The sequence below is a fragment of the Montipora foliosa genome, chromosome 1 (genome assembly GCF_036669935.1).
Source record: "Montipora foliosa isolate CH-2021 chromosome 1, ASM3666993v2, whole genome shotgun sequence".
NCBI classification, from domain to species: Eukaryota; Metazoa; Cnidaria; class Anthozoa; order Scleractinia; family Acroporidae; genus Montipora; species Montipora foliosa.
The window spans coordinates 47705607-47728106 of NC_090869.1; the positions used below are offsets into that span (position 1 = coordinate 47705607).

A 22500-nucleotide genomic window follows, 5' to 3' on the forward strand; every position below is an offset into this window, starting at 1 on the left:
TTGTACGTTCCTGTGAAAGGACTCGATGAAATAAATGTATGTATTTGAATTGCTACCGACTGGGTGCCTTCATACATGTAGTCCAGTAAAGTGCGAGGACATTGATCATTTCCCCTTTCGTTGTGTGTTGTTAATGCTGAGTGCTTTAGATTGTGGACTAATGTCTCTGGGAAAGAGCTCTATATCACCAAGCTTCAACTGCACACTGCGCTCGTCTCTACGTTGGTTGCGTGTGTAGTGTCATCTTTGTGGTGGTCACGCCTGTGGGCCAATTTTTCTCTTTTAGTGGCTTAATTCTGACATTTTCAACCTCAGAAACCTCATTAGGCTAATTAACCTTCGAACATATTACAAAATAAAGAAATTAAACCCAACAAGTTAATTTTTTTTTGGTACCAACTGAACCTTTTTTTCTTTTTTTCAGAACAATCGGTGGCGGAAACGCGGAATCGGTATGGTCCCTCTAAAGTATTCCATATCCTATTTCGGAAATATGTTTACTGCAATGGTGTCGATATTCCACACTGATGGTACAGTTGCTATTGCTCATGGAGGAATTGAGGTTGGACAAGGAATCAATACAAAGGTCAAAATATCCAGTAGCACATTTGTAATTTTGAAGCTGTTTAATTATTTATTAATTATTTATTAACTATCTACATTTGTTGTCAGTTAAACATCAAAGAAAAAAATTGGTCGCTCACAATTTGCACAGAAAATATATATTTGAACCGACCAGAAGAGAGGCGAAATAGGAATCTGAGGCCTTACATAGATAAACAAGAAAACTGGTGGCGTTTACGTGGGATGCGATTGCTTGATGTAAAACATAAAGGTCGTTTGCAGTTGTGACTAGTGATATCTGAGGCCGAGTGAGAGCCATAAGCCGGGTACTAGAAGCACTTAGAAGGCTGGGTGTCATTAGAATGAGAACATTTATTATGTATCTCTCTTTTTGAACCTGTGTAACTGGACTCGGACAAATAAGCCGGAAAATAAACTATGAAAAGTCTATGGTAAAACCTGGAGAGGATTGTAATTGGTTTATTTATTTCTTTTTGCGACATAGACAATATGATTTTAACTTGATCGCAAAAGGCCTTGCCAAAACGAGGACACTGGTGAAGGGAAAAAGTTGAATACTAGGGAACCTTTGATTTTGTTGGAAAGTAGACCAATGTCCTAGCACTCTTTTACACAGTTAATAAGCCCGGATTAATAAGTCACTACTCGAAGCCTTGGTTGGACACTAACAATTGTTTGAAAGAATCCTACCTTGATCTGTAAATGTGCTGAGTACGTTGATTCAATGAAAATCATATTTGAACAGTGCTGCTTCATATTTAGCGTTTTCAAGAAGTGTTTGGCAGAGGCTTGCTTGCTGAGAGAACTATATATTCGATTCAAGAAATATGGTGAACATGCACAGTGAGCCCATACAAACTGTGTGACCGTTAATCTCTATATGTTTACCTGAAGTGATGTTTGTGGTCATCCTTGTGGTTGAAAACGACGAATTTTAATGATTTGTTCGACGTTCACCTGAACGAACCAATAGAAAGACAAGGGTGGAAGCTCGATTGCGGGCCGATCCAGCGCCGAGACAATTTTCACAGAGAAATTCTCATTGTGCAGGTTTCAAACAGTGTATCAGCGAAGCTGAAAGGCCAAGGTTCTTTTCATACCATTATATTGTAAATCGGTCTAAAACTCCTGCAATCAAAGCTTAAACGAACTGTAGCTACGCTTTCGTGTAGAGGCTGATCGATTTGGTTGTTTCCGATTGAATGACATTGCCCACAACCCAACACACAAAACCAGAATAACTAAACAAATCATCTTTCTTTCAATGTTTGAAAAAAGAAATCTCACCCTTGTTTTTGAGTTGACCAGAAGAAACACCTCGTGTTGCCTAACTCATCACTGTTTAACCTTACACTTATTTTTACCTTGGCTTCGGGTCATGCGCAGATAAATGCCTCAACACATAGCCAGGAGCTCATGAATTTGAAGTCCTTAACTTCAGAGCTGGGGTTTTTTGGGTTTAAAAAATTTCCTTCTTTGGATGTAATGTAGCTCGTGCATTTTCTCGCGCTTTGCAGCTTCGATCTTATTTTTGTCCATATTTGGGCATAAAATTGTTGTCCTAAAATCCCCAGCTTTGTTCCGAGGAAAAAAGTTGCAAGTTACACGCTTCAAGGTCGTGTGCTTCTGACATAGCTAAACGCCGACAAAAGGTATCCTATTTTGCCAAAGCTAAGAATTTTGGCTATGGGAATTCAATTTGACTTGTGAACCACTTTTTGTTTCCCATCATAGTATACCTGGTCAGTCAAACGGGAAGAGGGGATATGAGGTTTATTCAGAATATGTGGGATGTTTGGAGATTTTCAGCTATTAGTGAACTTTTGGATAGGTTTTCAGAAGGGGTTTTTGGATCTAAAGGCTACAGTATACGAACCTCAGGCAACTTAAAGTTCTCTGACAATCAGAAGCACGTGGCTGATGACAATATGCGACCACAATGACAACATTTTAGACGTGGTTAGTCACTTGCATCCCACGTAACAAATGCAAGCAAATAAAAATAAAAACGCGCGTTTCGATTGTCTGGCAAAGTAACTTGAGTCTTTTGAAAAAATACTCACCCTAATGAAGTAATAAAATGACAAAGACATTTCGTTGGTTCTTTCACAATAACTTGTCACAAAAGATTTTGAATGATGAGGATGACAGTAAAGGGATAGTATCACGGTATTGCGCATGTTCTAATGTCATAATTTATGAGGCAATTTGAAGCGACGATATTATTCATTCTTCGCAGATGACTGAGTGAGAAATTTTAGGCGTACGTGTAAATTTCCCGCACGACTTATAGCGTCGCTTCCGATTGTACAAAAGGTGACATTCGCTACGGGTAGAACATGCGCAGTACCATGATACTTTCCTTTTAACATGTGTACATCTTTGTGTATTTTTGTGTAGTTAAGTATTCTATTTAGATGTGTTGAATGGTGCGTTTCAAAGAGAGTCCATTTATTTGCCACTATTTTAAATGACTGCCTTTGCAGACAGGGGCATTTGTTATCCAATAATCGACCCTTGGGCTAATAACTTGTTTCTTTAAAAAAGAGTGACCGTCACATTTACATATAGGTCTATTTGTTGAGAAATTAGACTTAACTTCATACTAAAAATACGGTGATTGTTCAGTCATCTATACTGCAACTGTTCTCTTTTCTGATCATTTCAAACATTTAAATTAGAGACACACTGGCTTGGTACGGGAATTTATGTTACCAACAAAATGGCGCATTTTCATTTATGATGAAAGTTAATACATATGAAAGCCATATATATTGAATTGTGTGGAGATCGATGAATCAAGTTAAGATGCTGATCATTGCGGTTATTAGTGTTTCTTGAGCAGTAACAAAAGGAAAGCCTGAAAAGAAACGTTAATAACTGCGATGATCAGCATCTTACATGTAACTTGATTCATCTCTCTGCGGTTCAAATATATATGGCTTTCATGTATATTAACTTTTGTCATATCTGTATCCTGTATGGGCTCAATATGAACTCACACAATGACCACCTCCCAGATGGCTTGATACTGAGCTCAGGGTTCGTTCAAGCCTGAATTTTTAGGCGTTCCTTTCGTTACTATGATAATAACTGAGATGATCTGACTTGAAATTTTGGTTTGTAGGCAGCCCAGGTTGCGGCGTACGAGCTTAAATGCCCCTTGGAGTTTATTGCCATAAAGCCTACCGCAGCATTCACTAATCCAAATAGTAAGTTCATTTAAACACTATGTGAAGCTATAGGAGGTTCTTTCAATCTTTCAATCTGTTTGTATAGCGCAAAACTCTGCAGGAACTCAGTTTATTGCTCGAGGTTTATCCAACAGTCGAAGACCAAGCGTCAGAGTCAAAAGGACTTTTTACTCACTGCTCAGGGAAAACTTGGGACCTCATGCTTCTGTTATGATTATGATTGTTATTATTTCTTTCATTATCAGGAAAAACAAACTTTGCAGTGCCATCCAGCTCAATTCTATGTGTATGCATGTCGAATAAGAGAAGTGGATGCACACACTGCAGTATTCGTAAAGTTAATAGGGAATGTTAGCATCGGCTACGAGTGCCACTACGAGAACAAGTACAACTTGTACTCGTTCTCAAAGTCGCGCTCTATATAAATAATTTAGGTAAGCGAATAATATGAGTTCCAGTCTGCTGGAAATACTATTATGACTAAAACCACACAAAATATGACAAAATATCGGCATTGAAAACCCCTCCAATAATCAGCTAAGACTTTCAGACTGACATTTTTACTGCGGACAAGCTCCTTAAGTTAACAACATGCATGTTTTTGATAGGTTGATTCATTCTTCTTTGAAAAAAGGAAAGAAAAAGGAAACATACACGTCCAGTTAGAACTGCATTTCAACTACTCTGCTATTGTTTACGTTCGAATATGCAGAACAGTGAACTGAAAGATCAAAACTGCTTATCTTAGAAGTCACTAAAAACCTTCACTGCTTCTCTGAGACGTTTAACAGTGATGTAACAACAATTCCTGCTTAAACCGTCTTCAATACGATAAAATCTTCCCAGTAAATAACACAATCCGACTTGCTTTTTGTAGATCGAAATGCGATTTAAAGCCCTTAGTAACGATTGCCACCGAATAGCCTCGATGTGACTTTTTCGCAGCCATCTTGGCAATCGGTCTATTACCCCCTATCTGCACTATGTTACCTCAAAACTGCATTTCCCTTAGTCAGTGAGAGTGAAGAATTTTTTTCATGTACATTATTAGCCAGGCCTCGGTTGTTTAAGAAGTGGATAACGCTATCAACCGGATAAATCACTATCCATCGGATAAACACTAGCAAAACCAATTGAGTTATCCAGTGGACAGTGATTTATCCTGTGGATAGCGCTATCCACCCAAACAACATAAGTATTCTTGGTTTTCACGTGACGTCAGAAAAAATTAAAATTACAAATTTGAGTTTTTACCTTCATCGGGTAAAAGATATATTTGCTGGCCTGTTTTCAGCTCGGTAGCATGGTTTGTTTTGAAAATAGAGCAGTTTGAATTTCAATTTTTTTTTACAGTGCGTGACATCTGGATTGCTTCTGAGAAACATGTCGTATACACTAAAATATCGATTTGCCTTGTGTTTTCGAGTTCTGAGTAACCAATGTGTTAAGCGAAGGTTTTCAAATTTAGCAGAGAGAAAAAATGTTTTGAGAAAGCCAAAGTAAACTGCAGATGTTTCCACTGGTTTCCAGCCAGTTTGGGTTTTGGTTTTAGTATCCATACTAAACACTACAATTTTGAGTGGTACCCTCTGCCGAATAACTCGAGTTTGGAATATCGAACAGGCTTAAAACTTTGATACGCTGTTTATTTATTACCCTTCTCAATTTCTTGACTTAATTCATTGAATGGTCTGCTATTTTACTTTTACTTTGCATAGTACTTGTGTGATGTGAAAACCAAGAATAGCTCGTCACTCCTACATGACAGAATGTGCTAAAAGAAGGGTTGGTTCTTTCAAGCCACCGACTGTAACATGAAAAAGACGCTTTAATTTTTTCGAATTAATTACGTGTTACTGATATGTAAGTTTAAACATTAATCAAAAGGGATTTTTCAAAATGATTTTCTTACAGGTTCAGCCACAGGTGGTAGTGTTACAAGCGAACTTTGTTGTAAGGTACGTATAGTGGCACAAATATACATGTACCGTGGGCTTTATCTGCTTCATAATTGCATTGCGGTTTTAGTCTTCAACAAGGTTTGTCTTTTTGGTTCATTATAACTACAATTTCAGCTTTTAGCTCTGTTACAGAAACAAGCAATCGCACTTTAAAAACTTGTGAAACTCTTCATGTCAGTGCATGTCGATTTGCTTATTTAATCATTTTGGCGAGTACTGATCCAACAGTAAGTTAAACCCAAACAGATAATTTTTTTACATGACAAGAAGAGTTTGCAGTGGATTACAAGTATAAGGCCAGAAATGAAAAAAAAAGACTTGCAGCTTCGTAAGACCGACTGTTATACCGAGTATAGATAGATAACTGACAGATAATTTCAATTATTATTCTACACATTATGACAATGTCCAAATATGGTCCTGCGATATACGTAATTTTGTGTGTCCTAGGCAAAAATGGTAGTTAGTCCAGCTTTTTTTTTCCCCATAATGGTAATTGAACTGAGTGGAGTGCAATGACAACAAGAGTTTGCAGTGGATTACAAGTATAAGGCCAGAAATGAAAAAAAAGACTTGCAGCTTCGTAAGACCGACTGTTATACCGAGTTTATACAGATAACTGACAGATAATTTGAATTATTATTCTACACATTATGACAATGTGCAAATATGGTCCTGCGATATTCGTAATTTTGTGTGTCCTAGGCAAAAATGGTAGTTAGTCCAGCTTTTTTTTTCCCATAATGGTAATTGAACTGAGTGGAGTGCAATTTCTGTGATTTCAAACACGAGTTCGATTTGCATCACAAGTATGATTTCAGACCAAAATTGCATTACACAAAGTTCAATTACCACTTTATTACATCCATTTAGAAATCACATTTGCCAACATATAGGATTTTAGTCAGTGCCAGTGTTGTAATCCAGTTGGGAACAAAAGTTGCAAAATTGGCCATACAATGGTTTTCTTTGTCTTTCATTTTCCTGCAATATGATTGGTTACCTTAAACAAGCCTTGAAATTTGATTGATTGTTTTGTTTTAGCGTTCCTTTCTCATTGTCTGCGGAATTGACTCGATTTAGAGCAAAAAATAGTGCGATTTGGGAATAAATCACACGGCTGAGAGCCAATCAGATTGCAAGAATCACCAGTGATTTCTAAATGGGTGTAATAACTGTGATAATTACAACTTAAAGTTGAGGAGGAAGGAAAGTCGACCAGGGAGAAGTTCTAGAAATGATAGAATTAAGAGCATAAAATAGAAAGTTAAAATATGAAGCATGAGACATGAATTTATAGACAGAGTGAGGAGAGAATATTTACCTTAGAGGAAAGATTGGATTGGGTGCATATAGGAGAGAAGATACTGATACGGAAGGCTTCTGCTTGTTGCTTGTAAAATGCATACGTAGATTCCCAGATCACATTACAACAGTTGATGCCCTTTAAGGAAGGATAATTATATGAGGTTTTTTTGAGGTAGATGAGAGAGTATGGGGAGGGGGACATTAGAATCCAGAGGATACATTCACTGAGGGGATTTCACTCCGAAGTCTCTTCTTTTCTATAATCACGAAGGCGCAGTACAAAAGGGGTCGCTTCAATCTGTGTTTTTGTTCGAATTAATCCAAGCACAACAGTAAATCCAAGTTGGTGACCAAAAAACAGCAACACTGAGACAGGACCCCTAAAAGATATTTCTGACACATTGTTTCTTTGATTTTCTTCTTGTTTATGATTGTGTTGTTGTGATTTTTATCGAGCAGACTGTGATGGGATGCTGTGAAATATTGAACAAAGTTATTGATCCAGTAAGGCAAACTATGCCGACCGCCACGTGGCCTGAACTGATTGCTAAGTGTTACAGTGAAGGACTGGATTTATCAGCTAAGTTCATGTGCGTTCGTGTCTCGTTGTGTCTCAGTGATAACGTTTCAACGGCCGTTTTAACGAGAGAACATTTTGTTGTATTGTCATAAGAATCACGACCATCACCATCACTACGGAAAGTGGATCTAAAAATATTTACGAAACGTCGATAATTTCAATTTAAAAATTTTATGCGTTTTGGGGGCCTTTTCGCTAGTTGGGGGGAGGGGGTGGGTGCTGCCATTTGCCATTTTGTACTTCCTTTGGTTGTCGCTCTTTTCGGCAGTTTATTGCTTGATTATATTTAGATAGATGTGCAGTGACCAATGGCCTTTCTGCAGTCAACTGGTTTAATGTAGATCTTAGCAGTTTGTTATTTGTAACCTTTTCTGCTTTTATTGTTACAGTCACAGCTATACAAGGCGATTTTAGTTGGTCATGATCGGATTTGATGCTTTGTAGGCCATAGGGAGATCATTGTTCATTTTTTTTTACTTAATCCCAAGAGTTTTTTTTCCCAACAGTGGAATTTGTTTTCGTACTTGAAACGTAGGTCAAAAAGTGGAATTCCTGTAGTTTACAACACTTATGGTGTGACATGCACAGAGGTGGAAGTGGATGTACTAACCGGAGAAAGAGAGATCATTCGCACAGACATACTTAATGATTGCGGACAAAGGTAAAAGTCAACATAAACTGTGATTAAGTGTGATTCAACATTTCCAAGTTTGCACGAACAAGCATGCTTCCACTGTGAGGCCGTCTATTTTGTATGATATTCGGCCGACGTGTTTAGCTCGCTCGGGGTTGAGTGATCGTTTTTATCCAACGTTTTGCCCAACAATTGTACATGTTTCAGTGATGTGCCACACTTGCAACAAAGTTGTGTCGGAAGCACTGCTGGTCAGTAAATCACAAATCGCTATTCAATTAAGGCCTCAAGGCCTGAAATCGGAACACACACTAGGAACAAGGGAGTTTAGAAGGACAGCTAGAATGGCCTACTAAAAACTAACTAAAAAATTGCTGGAAACTGAGTGAAGATCATTTTCTGAAGTGTGGATGTATCCTGCAAAAGAACTATGCAACGACATGTCAAATTCTTTTTTTTTTTTTTTTTTTTGCTTTCTTTCTGGTTTCTCCCCGCTTAACACCGCCATTTTTGTCCTTGAACAGTTTTAGTGCGTTAGTTATTATTTTCATAGCACTCGTAACGGTATCTTGATCAAAAGGTGTCTTGCTACTATCTCAACACCCACATTCCATGTAATTGGCTGTGGGAACTTACTTTGTGCGTTGTTTTCCCGTCTATATTTGTGCGGATTAGCGACGATAGCAGGCGAAAAATCTCTTAGCCTAATTTTTTTAAGAACATTTATTGCCGAAATGTTCTGCTACTAGTCAAGGGACTTTTCTAGCTGTAACCATTTTATTTATTTATTTATTTATTTATTGTTATCCTGGTGTTTAAAGAGAGGAGAGGAACAAGTAGATAAATATCTCTTCTCCTTGATTTATTACCATCACCTGCTTCAGCTGAGTGTCGCTGATGCTGTCGATGCTGATGGCAAGAGTCTGGCAAGGTTGCCTGGTGTTCTGCTTCATTTTCAGTCTCACTAAGGCTGATTTTGTTGTCGTAGGCTTCACATACAGCATTCACATTGCTCGTGTGCTCTTGGATGGCCTTTTCACCTTCATTTTTAAGACTTCAATGCCTTTGGGTCTGAGTTTGCCTATTCTGAGACCTTGTCCGTGTAAATAGGCTCTAAATAATGAAGAGGAGGGGAGACAGTGCGCAGCCTTGTCTTACTCCGTATGTCACTCGGAACCAGTCAGTGAGGCCACTTGTCCCGCGTTCAAACACAGCTTTTAGATTCAGCGCATACTTCACCTATGAATGATGTAGGCCAACTTTGTGGGTCAATGTGATGTTAGCCTTCCTTAGCAACAGGTTCTTCTTCTCGTGTCATGGCTTTGCTTTTGCTTTCATGGTCCATGTCTAGTGAGTTCACGGTTTCACGGGAAGGCAAGCTCGATGATCCATCTAAATTCTTATCAGGCAGAAGTTCAAACATTTCCCTGATGTCAGATTGGCAATTTTGGTAAAACTGCAAAGAGGTCTCCACTTACTGAAGCACGTCACTCGCCTGAAGATATTTGAGGTTGCTGTGAACTCCAAAGGCATCATACAATTGGCAAAATTGTTGGGTGACCATGTACAATGGCTTCATACTGCTTATTAGCAAAATAGCATTGACGCCAGTATCACAAACTAACAACGAGCGCAACTTCAGCAACAATTGAACTTGGTTGACCAAATGAAGCCACGTTCGCTGAGATGTGTCCAGAAATGCACGCAACAACAGAAATGGCAAAAACGAGAAAATGTTGGCTAAGTGGGCAAATATGGCAGAAATGACAATTTTGCCACGTTCTCCCAAGAGCTGAGGCACAAAGCATTGAGGGGGCCCATGCAAGTTGGTGAATGTGGTGAATTTGACAAATATGCAAGAATTACAATTTTGCCATATTTGCCCACAAGACTAAGAGGCCTCTTTTAGTGTGGGAATTTTGGCTAATTTGCAAAAATGGCAGATATGGCACAGATTTGGCAAAGTTTGGTGAATGTTCCCATTAGGTGACTAAGGGGCCCCTTTCAGAGTGGCAATTTTGGCAAATTTGGCAAAAATGGTGGATATGGCGAAGTATGGCCAAAGGTTGGCGAACGTTCCTATGAGGTGATTAAGGGGCCCCTTTCAGAGTGGCAAATTTGGGGAAAATGGCGGATATGGCGAAGAAGTTTGGCGAATGTTCTTATAAGGTGACTAAGGGGTCCCTCACAGAGTGGCAATTTTGCCAAAGTCTTAACGCAAATTCAAATGAGATGGCAAAGGGACCCTTTTGAAAGTGGCGATCTTGGCGAAAACGACGAATTTGGCGAATCGGTAACGTATTTCAAGACGTTAGCTATTTGCCAAATTCCTTCATCTAATTTGATTTATTGTTAAAACAATAATTCAAATGAGACGAAGGAAAATTCCAAATGGAAGATTCGCCAACATAGGGAAGACAATTTGAATGACTTAACAAAAAGAGTCCTTTAAAAGAATTCTCATGGTACAAGTTAAAATGCCAATGAGGGGGAAAAAACTGGCCCATGAAATAGTGGAAATGTAAGTTGGCATATTGATAATGACGTATTAATAAGGTTAGTGTAAATTAAAGTGCACCTAACCCCAAAATATTTTTTTCGCTAAAATAAATCTTTGCACCTGTTCGAAACCCATTGCGGCCATTTTTTTTCTTTTTCTAACAAATCCTGCGATTTTATAGGCTTCGAAAGTTGCGAAAATCCAAGCGTCTTTTGTTCACGACCGAGTCAGAAGGGGAGTGGGTCTATTCCCGCTTTGACGTCACATACTGATTTACATTGCATTAACTCTTTGTAAAAATGCATGCAAAGTAGATTGTGACGTCAAAGCAGGAATAGACCCACTCCCCTTCTGACTCGGTCGTGAACAAAAGATGCTTGGATTTTCGCAACTTTCGAAGCCTATAAAATGGCAGGATTTGTTAGAAAAAGGAAAAAATGGCCGCAATGCGTTTCGAACAGGTGCAAAGATTTATTTTAGCGAAAAAAATATTTTAGGGTTAGGTGCACTTTAAGTGCAAAGTTTCCAATTAAAATTCTACCATCTTTCACTGATAATCTCTCCTAAGTATAATGTCGCCTCAAACATGGGTGTTTGTTTGGACATTATCACACAACAAAAACTTCGCTACTCTGCCAGTTTTCAAGGAGTGCCTGTTGTAAATTGCATATTCTGTGGTAACTTTCTCTATTCTGGCTGGATACGGCTTCTCAGAGAAAGAATCGAAAACCTTGAATGCATCTTTGTTTACTGTTGTCTGGCTATTATTTTGTGCTCAACTCTGCACAGTCTTCAAGTAAAAAAAATAATTGGAAATGTGACAATCAATAATTATTTAAAAGGAAGCTTGTTGTCTATTTTGTGCTTTATTATTCAAGGAAAGGTTCTATTCAAGGAAAGGTTATTTTTGTAATACATTTTGACATAATTGGGTTTCTTGGTTTCACGCAATGAAATAGGAAGGAGTTTTGCCTCTTATAGAAAATATGTTGTTTGTTTCAATAATTTTTTTGCTGGAAAAGGTGGCCTTTATGAATTCATCATGTTGTGTTATTTTCGAGCTTAACAAATTTGCATACGTGCGTTGAAATGTGATACGCGAGGAGACAGGAATTTTTTCTCTCTAACAAATCATTAAGAAGTAGCCAAGTTTTTTACCTCAGAAAAATATCTGTTTTGTCATTATAGTGTAAAATGAAGTTTATTTGGGAAGACAACAATATTTCTTTAACTTCCTGGTTAATCCAATTTATTGCTACGACTTACTAGTGCGAAGATTATTTACACGAAACTCGTGCTTTTTGCGAATTTTAAGAGTCATGAAATTACATCATTTGCGTGACATAGCTCCTTTATCACGATGATTTTTCAACAATATATCCCTTTACTCTAACCTAAAAACAGTCAGATAGTAAAAAAACTTCATATTTACTAACCATTTCTTTTGCGTTTGTGCTGGTACGATGTCTGTGTGACCCCTCAAATGGTCTTATTGAACCCCCACTTGAAAAAAATTAGGGACCTCAAGCAAGGACGACGAGGACGGCTACGAGAACGCCGCAAATTTGCATATTTAGTGGACAAAAGCAATAGCTTTGCACGCCCAGCACGTGCGTTTTACATTTTGATACATTTCTTTGCCGTTCCCGTCTTGACTACGACGTGAAATGATCAAATTTGAGGTCATGTGGAGGACGAGAGCACATGATGACGATTTTCAATTTTCTCTCTGAATATCCACACCGTTCTCATCAATTTTATTCTTGGGTTGTGCATTCACACTTTCCAAGCCGAACGACATGGAGTAATCGTAAAATTATGACAGTAACGGGAAATAATATTTTTAGACAACGTTCTCGTAGTCGTCGTCGTCGTGCTTGCTTAAGGTCCCTATTAACTGGAAGACTGCAGTTCAATACCACCCAATTCAGTGCCTTCTTTTTTTGTGTGTAACACGTATCACAGGCAACCCAGTATACGCTTCGTGGAGCGTCTTGTTTTTTGTGAAAACCGCCGCTTATTAGCCATTTTCAACAAATTCGCCATTTTAGTCAAAATCTCCACCTTCAAAAGTAGCCCCCTTGCCTCTTCATCCGACTTGTAGCTACGCCATAAGCTAATTTTTGCCATTGTCACCAATTTTACTAATGCTCCAAATTTGCCAAAATCACCAAAATTACCACTCTGAAAGGGGCTCCTTAGTCACCTCATAGGAACATTCGCCAAACCTTGGCGATTCTTCGCCGTATTTGTTATTTTCGTCAACATGTGCATTTCTGGAAACTTAGGGAATTTGGCGAATTGTCACCATTTTCGCCGTTTACGTCATTGGCCATATTTAGGCGAATTTGGGGAGTTGCCATAATCGCCATTGCATGCATTTGTGGACATAAGTGCGTTAGCTAAGCCAGCCTTCCTTTGAGCAGCATCCCCATTTCCAGCATACACTTTAACGTCTGTCTCTGTGGAGTTAACGGGAAGGTCAAAGTACTTTATCTGTCGGCTCTTGGATGGTAGAGTTTACAGCAGGTAGGCCATGTGGAGCAGATACTTCACCTCAATGGATAATTCTTGAATGCTGCCCACTTTCGAGATCTAGCATAGCGAGGCCACCGCCAGGTACCAGATTCGTTTAAAGGGGCTTAGAATTCATCAAACAGAGACTTCCAGGAACACAATGCTCTCCTCAAGGGAACTTCCTCAAAACGTTTCCATCAACTTCAAAATTTTTGTAACTTAAGGTATCAGTATACCCCAAATGACAACCTCGCGCTGTCGGTGCTTTATGGTCTGCACACGTTTCACAAAAGAAAAAAAACTTCAATAAAGTATATATTTTCTGAAAGCTTTTTAATTGCAGATCCCGATTATTCCTTGATTTAAAGCAAGAAATAAAAACCTTTCCTAAAATAGCGATCATTTTCCAAAAGCATGTAGTTTCAGAAATTGAGTTCGTTTCCGGTCAGAATTTAACGGGAGACAGCGAGCGATATCGCTACGTTTTCTTAACACCTTGATCTAAAAATGCCTGACGGGGAGTTTTGATTAATTGTCTGGTTTGTTTTTTATACGCTGTTAAACTTTTAAGTTTTTATAACACGACTTAGCTCTGCTTAAATACTTATTACTTTCGAAGGAGGGAAGACATAATTCCCCGACACGGTTTTTTGCTATATTATCGGGCAACATTTTTGCCAAATTTCAGCGAAAAAGGATGACAACGAACTAGAACCGTGCGCCTCATTCGATGAAATGTTAGTTTTGAGAAATAAAACCATTTGTTGTTTGTTCATAGAATCGTTTTTTCTTTATAACTTCGTCTAGAAGAACCCTTTTTTTCGCGGAACTTTTTGCAATTAAAAGAAGTCATAGAGGTGTACCTGGAAATGTCAAAAACTAAAATTTGGCAAAATCATCAATTTTGGGATATACTGATACCTTAAAGCAACTTCAAGAACAGCATTCTCGGGAGTGGAGTAAATCTTACAGAAAACTCCACAGCTTTTATACCTCCAATCTTGATAACAGTATTGTCATGTTTGCCGTGATCGCTGATATATCCCTTTGCTGTAGATCTACGTTCCTTGGCTCCTGCTCTGAGATTAACAGCAATACCTCTATTTTATCTTCCTGTCTACTGGGAACTTTGGGAGTCAAGATCGATAAGTAATCATAGCTAGATACTTTTCCAGTGTCGAGATAAGTTGTCAACAGGATACCGTTACTGTATGCACTACAGGACATGCTCTCAAAAGTTCCAGGAACAACTTTCAGCTGCACAGGATAGTGTAATCGAATACTGCATACACCGTTGACGTATTGCATACAAAGAATGTGGAGGGGGTCCTTGGCAAATGCAATGGGGCTTCTCTATACTGCCTTCATAATGTCTTCATTGAGTCTCCACTTCTCGGGTACTAGAGGTGACACAACAAGGTGTTGACAAAACTTGGAGTCATGGTCGACCTGTGTACACTGTGCACACTTCGTTTGTTCGGGCAGTGATTTGCATCTTTCACATATGTACTTACACGAAAACAATTCAACCACACTGCTGCGACTTATTTCTCTAGGAGTGTGGGATTGCATTTTATCTCGCTGCTTTACGGCTTCAAGTGGCAAAACTCTTCGCATTTTTGTGCCTAAAGGTTCATTCTCTCAGATAACCCTCAGAAGAGAGGTGTTGATTCGGTAGCCTTCAAGGATGAGAAAGCAGTTGGTCATACTACAATACAGGCACTTAAAAACATACACTACGTCTTGTATAGCACGCAAATGTTTTAGGCTATCGTCAATGTGTCAATTTGCAACGTTTTCTGTGTGCATTTCCATGGTTTTCTTGTAATTGGATCTATAGTCGGATGAGTTGAAAAGTGCGACCAATTTCTGGGCCTCAATGTGGGATCAACACTAACATATCCTTTCTGACTTATTTTCACTTTCAAATTTCATGTGCGCCGCTATCTTGAATAATTGTGACGTGTTACGTTGCCCTGTTGTTCTGACACAAAGAGCTTTTGTTTAATAACAATAGAGCAACCGTACCCAATCACAGTTAATTCAATATGGCAGCACCCACGAATTTTGAAAACAAAAATAAGCGATTCTAAAACTTATTTATTTCGGACGCAAACCCTTTCTTTGGAAAACTTTAGACTGATTTGACTGTTAAGGTTATTTTCTGCGATTGAAAGTTATTTTTTGTTGAAGTGAAGGTTCCCTTTAAAAATAACGCAAAGAAAACAATTCATCTCCTTAGCATGAACCCCGAATTGGATGTCGGTCAGGTTGAAGGAGCTCATATGATGGGACTTGGAATGTTCCTGTCAGAAAAATTAATCTATGATCCTCAAACAGGAAGAAACTTGACAAATGGAACTTGGGTAGGGATGCTTATTATTGCACTCATGGTAATTCATTTTGCATTTAGCAGATTTAAAACTGCTTGGAGGCAAATGTTTAAAAAGTCTGTTTCGGTTTCATTGCCTTTACCCTATACCTTCCGCCACAGTTTCTATAAATAACGCTTTTTTTTTAAATTGCAAAAAAAAGCTTACACAGGTAATCTGACTGGTGGAATCACCTGGTAATTCGTTCGACCTTTGTGTGACTGAGACTTCAATTAAATTTTCGATATTCTTTTTCCGACTTTAAGGTTTTAAGTCGTGATGATTCCAATTGATGCATATTGAATTTCAGTTGGCTCATCTGTTGTCAATATATTTTTGTTTGCCTGTTGATCATCAGGTATAATTATTGCAATACTAGTTCTTTTGTGTTTGATAATACGTTTCGTGTCATCTGTGCTTTCTTTATTGGTAGGAATACAAACCCCCGTGTTCAAAGGACATTCCAATTGACTTCAGAGTATCGCTGTTAAAGAATGCTCCAAATCCATTGGGTGTACTAAGGTCCAAAGGTATGATGAAATCTTAATTTGTTAGTTAGAGGCAGCTTCCGATGTAAGCTTAAACAAATTTAAGAGGCTAAAGCGATGACATTTAGCCTCGAATGGGATTCTTCTGTATAACACTAATAACACTAAGCGCTGGGTGCTGAACTCATAACAGTGTACCGCCAGTTGCAGTCTTCTGACAGCGTTGTTGCTTACATAGGGTATTTCTCCATATAACTCTTCATCACTGATATGTGATGACCAGTGAATCATTAACACCTTTCTTAACATGCGAGTATATGTACCATCAATTGATCTTTCTTGAGCTTCAGTTAACGTCCAGCTCTCACAGCCATATATTTGGATTGATTCAACCTGAGCAATGAATAAGCTGATCTTGAGGTTTCTTGACATACCAGAGTTCCAGATCTTACCTTTCCGGCTTACTTTCCCTGCTTGCGCCTTGCGTATCTTGATAGCTGTGAACGTCTTAAATCCTTCATAGATAAGAATGATATGTTTTTCAAGTCGCAGTATGGTTTTAGAAAAAATTATTGCACTCAGCATGCAATTCTAGAGATTCTGAACAAAGTTCGAACTAATATAGATAAAAAGCTATACTCCTGTGGTATTTTCATTGACCTAAAAAAGGCCTTTGACACGGTGGACCATAATGTATTGTTATGCAAGTTGCACCGTTACCGAATTAGAGGGATAATCGACGCTTGGTTTTCTTCATATTATCCTGTAGAACGCATGAACACAAATTGGCTCTAGTTTAGTTACTCATGGGTTTCACGCCGAAGCGATCATCAGACTAAAAGCTAAATATCAATGTTCTACTCTACTTAATGGTACTACCGCGGAGGCTCTTGTTTTGGTTGGCTGCATAGAATTTGTTTTCATGCCTGCATTTGGTTACTAATTCAGAACGTTTATTCAACAATCCCGGGTCTTTTGAAGTAAGGATGCAGAGCCTTTCAGCCAAACAAAGGTTGCATTTAGAAGGGTTGCCATGATATGAGCGTGCGTGTTTCACAGTGCCCGATTTGATTTGGAAATCAGTGCTGTTGATTGTAAGATCCCAAATGTACGGTGCCCTGTAAGGGACATCAAATCCAAAAACTCTACTTATCTAGCACTGTCACTTATTATCTACCACTGTCACTTATTATCTGGCACTGTCACTTATTTATCTAGCACTGCTACTTATTATCTAGCACTGTCACTTAATTATCTAGCACTGCTACTTACTATCTAGCACTGCCACTTACTATCTAGCACTGCTACTTATTATCTAGGCCTAATTAGACCTAAGGTTAGCTTTTATGTGCTAGATAGCAAGTAGCAGTGCTAGATAGTAAGTGGCAGTGCTAGATAGTAAGTAGCAGTGCTAGATAATTAAGCGACAGTGCTAGATAATACGTAGCAGTGCTAGATAATTAAACGACAGTGCTAGATAATAAGTAGCAGTGCTAGATAATTAAGTGACAGTGCTAGTTACAAAAGATATTTTGCATCGCATGTCCCTTACTAGCTCTTACTGGGCACCGTACAAATGTGTTTGGAAAGCGCAGTGCTATTTGCTTGTTTGGCATTGTTAAAGGACGAATTATGGTTGTTATAGCGCCTTAAATTCCTGCTCAGTCATTCCGATGTATGTTTTTACATCACCGGATGATGGTTGAGTGAGCGTAGCCCGATAAACAATGCTGCGCGTAAGGCATGCGCCTTCTAGAGGACAATGCTCTTTCTTTTTGCAATTACAAGATTTAGGAGAGGTGTTACTGGCGCTATTCAGGATTTTGCGGTTTTGGAACGATTGTGCTACATTAGTTTGCACATTCTTGCTGAATGGTGGGTTGAACCATATTATCTTTCTAGATCTGTGTCTTTTCCTTCGCTGGGCTGGCTTGGGTGTTTTCGGTGTATTGGATGTTCTCGTTGTATCCGCTTGTCCTGAGGGCTTGGTTGTCAACTTTTGCTGCGTTGTTAAACTGGTCCCGGTCAGAAGACAAAGCCAATATCCTCCTGCCAATGGAGCGCGGGATCTCTTTTATGATGGAGGGTGGGTGGTTGGACTTGGCATTGATGTAGAAAGGATCGTTGCCTGTCTTTCTGTAGGGGTGATGCTTTCCGGATTCCAGGTTGAGAGTAATATCCAAGTAGTCCACCTTTAGGTTGCTTTGAACTGTGATCTTGAGCCCGAGTTCCTCGAATACTTTGGTGAACTGTTTTCTGATCTTATCTGGTACTCTGCCGTTTGTGCTTCTGAAGACAGGCCATCATCTCTATACAAGCCGATGTTGGCATTAGGATACTTGGTCGACAATGGTTGAGGTCACACTTAGCAGTTTACTAAGGTAAAAACCCTTAACTATGGTATAAAAAAGGTAAACAAAGTTTACTATGGTAAAACGCATAAGCTGACTTGTACATTTCCCAGACGTTTCCCTGTCACAAGAGTGCTACTCAAATGTCGAGTTGATGACAGACAGGAATTTTCGAGTTCCGTCGTAATATGTTTCGTGACTGCGCCATGGATCGTGAACGTGTTGTAGCTTCGATTGTGGCTCTTTTGTTTCTTATCGTTGCAATCCATAAAGCTCATAGATTTCTGGCTCTTTACCTGTTTGTATATAGTGGGCGCACGCAAATTCAGCAAAGTCACGAAATGCTTCTCAAAATCATGACAAGATGTCACCTAAATAAACAAAGGTTAGATAAACGCTAGATAAACCATGCTTTTTTTTTTTTTGCTCAAGTGTGACCTCAACCAGTATGTGCAGCACGTACAGCCCCATCTTAACTACCCATTGCTACATCAAACATTGGCGAGTTCCCTCTTTTGACCCATGGCTCATCCCCGTCAAACAGCAATGTTTTTCTAGAATGCTTCAAAAGACCCGGGATTGTTGAATAAACGTTCTGAATTAGTAACCAAATGCAAGCATTAAAACAAATTCTACGCAGCCAACCAGAACAAGAGCCTCCGCGGTAGTACCATTAAGTAGAGTAGAACATTGGTATTTAGCTTTTAGTCTGATGATTGCTTCGGCGTGAAACCCATGAGTAACTAAACTAATATATTCCCCTATCCTGCTTGTGTATTTAGCTCTACCTTACGGCATTGAGCACTCTCGGCAAACGGGACGCATGGTTTTGTTTTGTAGAAGAATTAAAGAGGTTCATAGCACAGAGAAAAATATCAAGATACGCACCATGCGCAACATTTTTCCAGATCTTAAGTATAGCAGTGCGCTGAGAGAAGCAGGGATTCCAACACTTTATGATAGAAGAGAGAAATTGTCATGTGGTTTTTTCAAAGACATATTCCACAATAAGGACCATAAGCTGGCAAGTCTCCTTCCACCCAAGAATACCATTTGCAGACATTTAAGATCAATAAGAACTTTTAACACTCCTGTGCGTGAAACAGATTGGTTGAAGAAATCTTTCATGATCAGCCATAATTCTTCAGATTTTTTATTTTACTTGTAAATTTATCTTCAATTCTTTACAATTTTTTGTATTTAATAGAATTATAGTTATTATACTTATTATAATATATTATTGTGTATTATTTATTATCGCGTAATTCAGTCTTCGGACTGCGAGGTGATTTTGTCTAAAAAATGATTTATCTATCGTAATTCTTGTTTGTGTAACTCTTGTAAATTTCTTAGTGTCTTTTTGCTTACTTTGTTGTGAGAGCCAATGATAATACCTCAGTGTAAGTGGCCCGCCTAGGATAGCAATGCTAACCTCGGGCCACCATTGTTTTGTTTGTATAATTATGATTTGTTTGTAAAAAAATAAAAATTTAAATTTAATTTAAAATAATAATAATAATAATAATAATAATAATAATAATAATAATAATAATAATAATAATAATAATAATACTAGTAGTAGTAGTAATAATTAAAAAACAATTGCAGAAAAAACCATCCAAAGTCGATTTAATTGGAAAACGTGCAAGCAGCACAAAGCATGCGCGAAAATGTTTTCAGAAGCTTCAAACATGGCAAATCTAAATATTTCGTTAAAGTCCTCGTCACAGACAGCAAAATGGTCATTTAGCACCGTTTAAATCAGCAATCTAAATCGAAAGTCTGCTTGTTAAAACATTTTTACCGTTCGATCAAAGTTTTTGAGGTTCATTTGAAATGGAAATTGAAAGTGCAGTTGGTAAAGGATCCACATGAAATGGTGGTTCTAATTGAGGTGAGCGTGATTTTGTTCTAAAATGGCCCGTCGTGTTTCCTTGCAACCATGTGGAACTTTCTTAAACATTTTTTTCCCCGATTTCACTAAGAAATTCGTTTTGGTGGGCGACCAGCCCTACAAGAGAGATTTACTCCGAGTAAAACAAATTGTTGGTGAGAAGCTTGTTTAATTTTCAGCAATAATTATCTGGAAAAACGAAGTCAAACACTGGTTGGTAAAAGTATGAACTCTTCTCTTACCTTTAAAAACTTTCAGGCCAAATGTTGTGGCCTTCTTTGTCTTCTGTAGCACATCATCATCTTGTATTCTCGATATTTCCGATTCATAAACGCTCGCGAGTTTACGCCGGCCATTTTGTTTTGTTTGGATCAAGCATTATTCACTCCACGGGGAGTGAATAATGCTCAATTACTCTTGAGATAGCGAACCAATCAGATTGCTTGAAACACCAAGATCACTGAGTGAGTATATACTAATAATAATTAACGAAACTTTATTGAAAATCAGTCAGTTAATACAGAAATTATTAAAAGCATAAGAGTATTCTGTTTCAATTATAAAGACAGCTCAACTTCATTGATCATTTACATTAAAAACAAAAATAAAAGAAATATGTATATATTTTATACATTTAGTATATCGTAGACAATCAATTTGATAGGGCGCTTACACTTAGTATTGAAAGATCAGAACTCGTGAAGAAAAATGTCAAGCCTGACAAAAAAGGTACTCCCGTTAGTCCTTGACTACAATCCTATCCTCCCTGATATTCAGAAGGTTATCCAAAAGCATGTTAATCCTTTAAGATCGTCACCCGAGTTGTTAGAAATTTTTCAATCTAAATCGATTTTTCCAGCATATCGTCGTACCAAAAACCTCAAAGACATTTTGGCACCACCTAAATTTTGCGGGGATAGTGGAGTAAATCAGGCAGAGAGGGAAACGGGAGGGTGTTTTAAATGATCTTCTAGATGTGATCTTTGTAAGAATTTTTTAATGCAAGATTCTAAATTTAAAAGCTTTTCCACAGGCCGAACCTATAAGATTAACCAAAACTTGTCTTGCTCTTCCAAAAATGTTGTTTACTTGGCCTTGTGTAATAAATGCAATTTGCAGTGCGTAGGTTCTACTTCCACAGCATTCAAAGTACGCTCTCGCAATCACAAGTCGTCTAAGCTCACAAACAAAAAAAAGTGCGAGCTTGCAGTCCATTTTAATTGTACAAAACACGAAATTTCTGAAATTTTATTTTATTTATTTATTTTTTAATTTATTTCAAACAAATACTACACTACAAACACTACACTGCACTATATACAATACACTACTTACCATGCTTTACTTGCAATGCTCTTCGTTAGCTGCTAACAACACGACTTCGTGTCACAAGCTACTTACAAAATCATCTCACTTAGCTTAACATAACGCATTAATTAATATTTATTTACAGCTGCATTACTCTATAGGTTCTGTTGAATAAAAGATATCCTTAATGAGATTTAAAAATAATAATAACAATAATAATAAATGAATAAATAGGTAATAAGTTTTAGAAATGAAAATAGTAGAAATACGAGAAAGGGTGATAAACGTGCAACCGAATCAAACTGTGCAAGAAATGAAATTGCTTGAAATAAGAGGTTGCCATTTTTCGTTGAAATCAGTAGTAGTGTTATTTTTGGAGGCAAAAATTGTTCCGTGAGGGCTTTTTCGTGCAGTAGTAATTTATAGAGCTCAAAATCTAATGATTCCTCGTTTAAGAAGCACTTATAGATGAAATATTTTGCCACGAGGAGGGCGAGATTTGTTATAGTTTTGAACTTGCAAGGATGAAAATAACCGTACAGAATTGACACCCTACATAAGTTAAGATTCTCAATAACAATAAAACTGAAATTAGTTTCATTGTTATTGAGAAAATTACCAGCCAGGGGGACGCAGCTCATATTGATAGATTGTTACTCACCAGAGAAGCCTACTGGACCGCACAACTATGCACACTTAATCCTTACTGTCTTAACAAAAGACACGAATTCAAAAAATAAAATATTAGTTCGCGTGATGAACGACACCAACAATAAACGAACCTTTAAAAAATTTAGGATTAAAGAGC

At 38.1% G+C, this 22500-nt stretch overlaps 1 protein-coding gene across 1 annotated transcript in view; it reads left to right on the forward strand.

Annotated features, from left to right (window-relative positions):
* The window catches only part of LOC137999921 (xanthine dehydrogenase/oxidase-like), a 140427-nt gene that overhangs the window by 113923 nt on the left and 4004 nt on the right, over window positions 1-22500 (forward strand). Inside the window, exons 33-39 of the mRNA XM_068845917.1 lie at window positions 425-586; window positions 3713-3797; window positions 5694-5737; window positions 7508-7638; window positions 8164-8289; window positions 15522-15645; window positions 16085-16181. Coding sequence (XP_068702018.1) covers window positions 425-586; window positions 3713-3797; window positions 5694-5737; window positions 7508-7638; window positions 8164-8289; window positions 15522-15645; window positions 16085-16181 — 769 coding nt within the window. The remainder of the gene's footprint in view (window positions 1-424; window positions 587-3712; window positions 3798-5693; window positions 5738-7507; window positions 7639-8163; window positions 8290-15521; window positions 15646-16084; window positions 16182-22500) is intronic.